The sequence below is a fragment of the Prosopis cineraria genome, unplaced genomic scaffold (assembly GCF_029017545.1).
Source record: "Prosopis cineraria cultivar Desert tree isolate PC_DT_omini unplaced genomic scaffold, ASM2901754v1 PC4, whole genome shotgun sequence".
In the NCBI taxonomy this organism is placed as follows: domain Eukaryota; kingdom Viridiplantae; phylum Streptophyta; class Magnoliopsida; order Fabales; family Fabaceae; genus Prosopis; species Prosopis cineraria.
The window spans coordinates 9,478,069-9,486,339 of NW_026555335.1; the positions used below are offsets into that span (position 1 = coordinate 9,478,069).

The window sequence follows — 8,271 nt, forward strand, 5'->3', positions numbered from 1 at the left end:
ATCGCAGTCAATGAAAGAAGGAAATGCCAGGAGGGCACATGGGTCATTTTCATTGCAATGTTATTCATAGTTAAGGGCTTTGGGAATGAATCCTTATTTCAGCAATTAGTGGGACTTTAAGGCAATTGTAATTGTTATGGGGAATTGTAGAGTGATTTTTGCTTCTTCATTTTTTCCGTTTAATTTTTTTCCCTAATCTGATTGGGCTTCTTTGAAGCTTCCTAATAGATTTTCTTGACCCAATCTAGTTGAATTTGGGTTAAAATGTGACTCAGAATGCTAATGGACCAGAGGTACTGGGCATCCTTGCTAATTAGTTGAGTTTAATTTTTATTTTCCCGTCAAAGTTATAGAATGATTCTTGAAAAAAAATATTTTCCATATATTTAATGTATATATTTAATGTATATATTTAAAATGAATTTCATTAAGTATCTCAAATCCTCCCACCGGATAAAATGTCTGCCGTGTTACTATAGAGATCATGGATTTAACGAAACGGTTAATGTAGATGTTGGTTGTGAAAGGCGTGATTCATTTTTTTTTTAAAAAAAAAATGCAAGGTGTAACTCCGTTATGGAATATATATAACCTTCATAACTCATGAGCAAATTCTTTAGAAAATTTTCTCCCCTTGATCCCAAAATCTTTGAACAAAGTGGCTTACAAAACTGAAGAGAGAAAGACGAGACAAGTGAGTGGGTGGATTTACAAAACTGAACAAAGTGGCTTACAAAACCGTAATTACAATCATGCGACAATAGAACGTTAGCCATATTGTTATGGTAACAATCCAGAGGACCACTTGGCACTTGGTACAGTTGATCTCCATTACAGATGATTCCCATAATGGAGGATGGAGTATCGACAAATGAAAAGGATGAAGATGATCATGCAGGCAGGCATGTTGGGTGGGGCCTATGTATTGCCCCTATACACTGCTGAGGAGGACCCAGTCAACTTGCAAATACATGACAAAGACCTACAAATAATTCATCACAGTACGTAGTAATTATCAATTTCAAATAATTGGACAAACAAAGGTCTCATATCATCACAGAATAAGACCATTACTTTAATTTCTCTCCCTTTATTTAGCTTACTGCAAGAACATTTGTGGATACAAATTATATATATGACAAAGCATAGTCTTTACATAGACTATAGATGGCACTCTAATTGACCCTCCTGCAATTAGTTCTAATCTCGCCTTCGTCATCAGTCAAAGGATTAATGTTTCCCATATTGATCATGGACTGAGCAAAGCTATCGAAGAACTGGCTTTGACTGGCGGCGAAATTGTTGACAAGATCGATGGTGTCGGCAGCAGAGAAGAGCTCCTGATCGGACTGGAGAAGTCCACGATTGGTCTGAAGGTTAGAGAAGTAGTTTTTGTCGAAGGTATCAGGAGTGGAGAAGTCAAGGTTGTTCAAGGAAGATGGGTTACCACCTCGAGGGCATGCTTGGCGAAGGGTTTGCAAGAAAGAAGCATCTAGGGTTGAATCAGGTTTGGTAGTGTTCATGAAGTTGAATAAGCGATCTTGGAACAGTAAGCACCTTGCCCTCCCAAACGTATGTGCACCTGATATATACATATATATATATGATCCAGATAATTAAGGATTAATTAAATTAAATTAGTGAATATTCTTGTAAATGAAATGAAGCAAATTTGGGTATAAAAATTATTACCAGACAGAGCAACGACATCAGTAATATCAAGTCCCTTAGAAGCGAACTTGGCGGTAATGTTGGCGAGTCCTTCTCTAGGATTTGGAATTTTCTGAGCCTCCTCAGGGTTTGCTTTCCTACTATCTCTTCTTCCCAATTGAACCTCCCATGTTGGGCCTCCAGCCTATACGTGATCACCCACATAAATAAACTTACCCATCCATGCACACATTTAATGTGGGTGAAATTGGTTAGGGAAAATCACTCTCAAGTCTCATATAAAATGAATAAATAAGATCTCATAAAATTATAAAGTAACTGAAGTCTTGTATTCATTAGCTATACTGTGTTAATTTACTCTATTGGAATTGTCAATTACTTGATATGAACCTGAAGGACAAGTTTTTCACTTTTGGAGCAATTTTGTAATTTAATAAGACTTTTTGCATTTAAAATTCTTCATGTGCGATTTAAGAGTGATTTTCCCAATTAATTACTAACCTATGATGTTTTTTTTTTTGATAAATAAGAAACAATCAAAACAAACAGCAAATAAAAACTAAAACTCCTCCATGAATGAAGGAATAGAGTCACCAGCCATTACGTGAAGACGCATGGGGAGAGATAAGGCACGTTTCGCTAAGGAATCAGCTTCTGAGTTGAACTCTCTTCCAATGCATTTCATATCAATCTGCCAGTCTCTTTGAAGTATTTGTTGAATTTCAGCAATAAGCTCTCGGTCTAACCTATGATGTTTTGATTACACTATAAAAATTCTAAATAGCTAGCTAGCTAGTATATAGTCATAATAATGCAACTTACTTTTCATTGTGCGTGTTATACACGAGACCTCTATTGATTAGAGAGAGAAAAACATCAGTTTTGGGATTTCCAAACTTAAAGTTGAATTTGATGGATGGAAAATATCCAAAATTGATTGAATTACCAAACAAACAGAAGCTTCAGCAGCGATGGCCAAAATGTCGGCGCAAGAGACAACACCGGGGCAGGCCTCTTCGAGGGCTGCTTTAATGTCGTCAACGACGGAAAATCCAGCCACCGAATTATTGTTGGGAACTGCTTGCTTCTCAGATACAATCCCATCTGCATTGTCCAACAATATTGACCCATCACAGCCCTAGCTCAACAAATTAAACCCACAACATATGTAACATTTATCAGTACAGATTAAATCCAACATCATGACGAGAGATTAATAATGGATGGTAAATGGAGAGCAAATATAGTGATGATGGATTACTTACATCAACAAAACAATCGTGGAAGTGAAGACGGAGGAGTTTGGCTCCGATTCTGACGTCACTCAAAGCAGCTTGCTCGATCACACTACGGACGATGGTAAAAACGTCAGGGCACGTGTCGTCATAGAACGTAGAACATAGCTGAGCCTTTGAAGCTCCGAATAATATGGTGGTGGTGAATGCGAAGAAGCTCAACATGGGAACGACCCTAAACGACGACATTTTTTATGAGCTCTTAAACTAAACAAACTAATTATATCTAAGGACCGAAGAGGATGCGGAGATATAAAGAAGAATGAAGCAAGTGGTTTTTATAGAGTGGACGCGCGTCTTAGCTTGTGTTGAGCTGTATCCATTATTGGCCAAGTAAAAGAGTGTCATCACCCTCACTTCTTCATTTATTTTGTAGGCTTTTATGTATATGTTAGTAGGTCAGGACTTTTCAAACACAACAGTGATTTCTCCACTTGTATGGTAACGACAGTTGAGGTTGCGAGAAAAACGACACTCAATAATTGTGCGTCGCTACATGTGTGTGTTGTGCATTATCTCCTTGGATAGATATCGAAGGGAAATCTCATTTTCTGGGCACAATCACAATTTGTTAATCGCGATAAGGCAAAATTAATTAAAATAAAGATTACTCCTCTAGTTCTTATTACAATATATATAGATATCCAACATTTTCATGCATATTCATTCTTAAAAATAAAAAAAACAAATCATCTAAAAATTTCAGTTTTACCCTTATTATAGAGTACTCCTTCCATTTTTATTTATGAGAGAAATTATCGCTTTTAGTTTATTTTTTTATATAAGCAAAATCATGTTTTTCAATAGATATTTATTGCAAACTTCCTAAATTATCCTTTATAATTTTATCATTTATAATCATCAGAAATAATAAATAAAAGCTTGATTAACACAATTAATAAAAAATATTGTAGTCTAATTCTTTTATTTTTAAAAATAATTAATATAGTTAACTGATTTTTTTAAATAGTGTGAGGGAGTAAGTTACAGTCACTTCTTTTCATAATTTTTAGAAGATTCTTTAACAAGACCAGAGATTAAAATATCCAAACATTAGAGAATATTGCATTATATCCCTTATGTTGTGGACAATTTTATTTTTTCAAAGAACAACTCCTACAATAAGGAATGTTGTCCCAGGAACTCAGAATTGTGTGAAGTTTAGTTTTTTGCATGTAGATAACCCTACAAGAAACAGGTTTTCTCACAGCATAATACGTTACTGATGAGGATTTCTTGCGGAGTTTTTCAGGGAGAAGGATTGACCGTGAACACTTTTAATTAAGTGCAAAACTTATATACTTACTCTTATATAGTATTTAATATACTTTCATCCAATCAAATCAAGACATATAGATTTTAATATGTTAATATTATTAATAACACAAATTTGTTATAGAATAAATAATCTATAATAGATATATATGTTTTGCTTTAATTGAGAATAAGTACTTTAATTATATATAGTTAAATATATAATGTTTTTTCATTAATTAAATACAGTGTTTTGATGTTCAGAATTAAGTGACTTTTAAAATAAGGGAAAATAACAAATAGGGAGCTCATAAGAAGATTAATACTAAATCAAGTGAAGATTTCAGTACTGAAATATGAGATAATGGGTACTGATTTAGAAATCTTAATTATGAAAGCTCCTAATTTGACATTAATTTTTTATAAGGTCCTTATTTGCCATTCTTCTTTTAATTGATTAGTATTGAAACTTAACAAAATTAGGATATACTCCCTTCGATCCAAAATATAAACATTTTCTTTTAATTAATTTCAGTCCAAAATATAACCAACTTCATATTTGTAAAAATAATAATAATAATAATTTTACCCCTTGTACTTGAATTCTCTATATGAATTTATGAATTTTTTTATACATATTATAAATTGCAATTAGGGATAAAAAATAATATATATTCATTCTGTTAAAAAATGTAAGACATTTTTAATTAAATCTCACTTCCAATAAAGTAGTTACCTACTTTCAAACTAATTCTATCTTTTCATATTTATTCCTATTAAATACCCTACAATAAACCTAAAGTCATTATCAATAGGAGCATTTTTGAAAAAAATGCAATAATTACACCTCAAAAGACTAAAAATGCCTTATATTTTTTAGCACCCAACTTTTTAAAAAATGCTTTATATTTTTTAACAGAGAAAGTATATATATTTACAAAAATAAAGATTTTATCCATATGAAAATTATTATTAAAAGATATTTATATTTTAGATGAGAGTATGCCTTATCATGATAGAAATCATAAATGGATAACAAATGGAGCCTACCATCACTGTCCAATGAAACAAACAAAAGACATGGTGGCTTGAAACGAATCCAACGCCAAACAACTCAAATTACTAAAGCGTGCATAATTGATAAGAATTTCAAAAAGACTCTATGACTAAAGATATTAAAAGCCAGAATCCTATAATTTTTTAAATTTTACTGTAGTTATTGGGTACATAAATGACAAAATTGCTATTCATTCAAATTTACAACATACACTAGATAAGATCATTTATTCATTCTCATACTGCATATTGTTTATTAACTAATGAAATATTGTTTATTTTTCTACTTTACTTGTTTAAATCCCTTAGAATGAAATCAAGTAAAATTAGGGGTATAAACAAGTAAAGTAAAGTAATTAATAATATTTCATAAATAAGTGAATAATATATAATATGAGAATGAACAAGTCATCTTATCTATTGTATGTTGTTTATTTAATTGAGAGCAATTTTATCAATTTTATCAGAAATTTAATTTCAATTCAATACCAAGTAGTGAAATTTTAAAAATTTTAGGGTTTTCTTTTTTAATATGTTTGATTAAGGAGTTTTTCTTTAAATTGTCCCTAACTTAATTACTAAAGCCTAATATAATTGAACATCGATAGGACCCGGTTGAACAGATATTTAAGAAAAAGACGACAATATTTTACCCAAAAAAAAACTTTTGGTGGTGATTAGTGATTACTATGCCACAAAAAAGACGACGTACGACACTTTTCAATTTCAAACAGTGTCGTGAAAGCGCAGAACACGTCCTCATGTGACGGAAGGAAATTCGATGTCCCTCCCTCATGGCAACTAATCATAAAAGGTAGTGATGAAATGGTGATTATATCTTGTACATGACATCTCGTACTATTTTTTTTTTAAAAAAAATGATGAATCAATATTTAAAATCTCAATCCCCGTGCTCTTGAGGTTATTTTTCAATTATGCGGTTCCGTATTTTTATTTTAAATTATAAAATATTTAATATTGATCCCACCATTTTTATATTTTTTTAATGATATGAAATTACTAATATCTCTCTCTCCTCCACTTTCTTTATGTTGGGATCTTCGAAATCAGCACGATCCAATGACTCCATTCCGGTAGTTAAATAATCTTCATGAACAACTCCATTTTTAGACTTTTTTTTTTTTGCCATCCATTTTTAAACTTTGAAATGCCTTTGTATGGTGTCCTAGTATGAACAGAGTCAATAGTGTGAACATTGTCACTGATGTACCACAAGCACGTACGGATCTAACACAATATAGCAATTTAAGGTCGTTTCACAAGAAACTAATTAAAAGGAATTGGCACAAGAAAAGTTGTTTTTGTCTCAACTAAGTTATCCAATCAAAAAGTGAAGTTTTTATTAAATTAAAAATATGAATAAAATAAAATAAGGTCAAATAATATATTCAAGTTAAAATTAACAATTGTTAAGGACAGAATTGCTCTCTAATTAAATTGTCTAGTAACTTTTTGGATAAATTGAGGGAAAAAAATATTAAAAGACAAGGACAAATGTACTCTCTCCATCTCAAATTATAGGATATTTTTAAAATAATTTTTTCATCCCAAAATACAAGACATTTTGGATAGAATAATATTTCATTAAATGGGCTAATTCCTATATTTTCTTTTCTCTTTTTATAATTAATTTTCATCCCTTCTCTTTTTAATATATTAAATGATGGATATTTTTAAAAATTTATATCTTTTTTAGAAAGATAAGGTTGTTAGGTATATTTAATGAGGTTTATTAGTATGTAAAATTTTATCTAAAAATATCTTATAATTTGAAATGAAGGAAGTATATGGTGATGACTTCTCTCAAAGCAGCCATAGGATGTCGGCCGAAAATAAAGCCATGGGACGTGAATATTTTTTAAATCTTATTGTTGATCTAGCGGCTAGCCATTTGCATCACGAGCTTATATTCTCTGAAGTTAAAGATCATAGAACTATTTGCAATTTATTGTTTCAAGTATTTAATTTATTTTTATTCAGACTTTTTTAATTTATTTCTTTCATCCTCGTTCTTCCCAGCAACCAAACGATTGAATGGCTAATTAATTCTCCCCAGGACCCCAGCAACCAATCGAGTGAACGACTAATTAAGAAGTGGCATGAGTACCTCATATTATTAGGCATAGTCAGACTATTAACAGAATTAACTGTAAAGTTTACAAAATTGTATATATTGAAAATCAAAATATATCGTTAAACGTTAAGATAATATTTGACAATATCAATATCACGGTGAACTTCGTTGACATCTAATTTGGATGAATTTGTTGGCTAAAAAAACTAACCACACGAGCTATATATATATATATATATGCATTATGGTTTGTTTAATTTTGCTTCTACTTTTATTTTTATCAATTATTTTGTAAATAACTTTTTTAAATTTTCTTAAAGCAAAATAAAAAATATATTTAATTTTTTTAATTTGAAAACAATTTTGAAGTTAGAAATCCGACCGATAGTAGTAGTTGTGAAATTCTACTCTCTTTTTTTTTTCAAACAATATAAAAAATATATTACATATTAATTAAATGAGAGATCATATATTTAAGTACATTATTATATATATTATTTAAAAATAAAAATATACACATTCTTATATTTTTGTTATTTTTTATTTTGATTTTTAAACATTAATACCCAAAATTTTTTTTAAAAAAAAACTAATAAGTTTTTACTCCTCTGATTCTATTTATAGGGTAAAGAGAGAAAAAAAAATTAATTCTATTTCTAATGCACTTGTCAATTTTCAATACTCCTCTTTACATTTTTACCCTTATTAAATATTTTGAATAAAAATATTAGTAATAAGATTTAAGAATATTTATTAGGGATAAAGGTAAAAATTTGTTGAATTTTATGAGAAAGCTAATGAGTTTTAATTTTTTTCTTAATTTCAATGAAACATGCTGAAAGTAATTTATAAATAGGATTAAAAAAAGTATATTTTTAAGTATCCAAAAAATATATTTTA

General features: G+C 30.2%; 1 protein-coding gene across 1 annotated transcript; it reads right to left on the reverse strand.

The window, feature by feature from the left end:
- Positions 1–879: 879 nt before the first annotated feature.
- LOC129309775 (peroxidase A2-like) lies at positions 880–3,299 on the reverse strand. The gene is made up of 4 exons (XM_054951487.1): positions 2,937–3,299; positions 2,618–2,809; positions 1,693–1,855; positions 880–1,582 (listed from the first exon to the last, which is right to left on the reverse strand). The coding sequence occupies exons 1-4, from the start codon at positions 3,153–3,155 to the stop codon at positions 1,176–1,178; spliced, it is 981 nt and encodes a 326-aa protein (XP_054807462.1). The 5' UTR covers positions 3,156–3,299; the 3' UTR covers positions 880–1,175.
- Positions 3,300–8,271: the final 4,972 nt, after the last annotated feature.

Excerpts from the sequence above, each read along its gene's own strand:
- LOC129309775 (XM_054951487.1), bottom strand. The coding sequence starts at position 3,155 with ATGTCGTCGTTTAGGGTCGTTCCCATGTTGAGCTTCTTCGCATTCACC. Across the intron at positions 1,856-2,617 it reads CTGAAGCTTCTGTTTGTTTG|GCTGGAGGCCCAACATGGGA; the intron begins GTAATTCAATCA and ends GATCACGTATAG. Across the intron at positions 1,583-1,692 it reads TGATGTCGTTGCTCTGTCTG|GTGCACATACGTTTGGGAGG; the intron begins GTAATAATTTTT and ends TGTATATATCAG.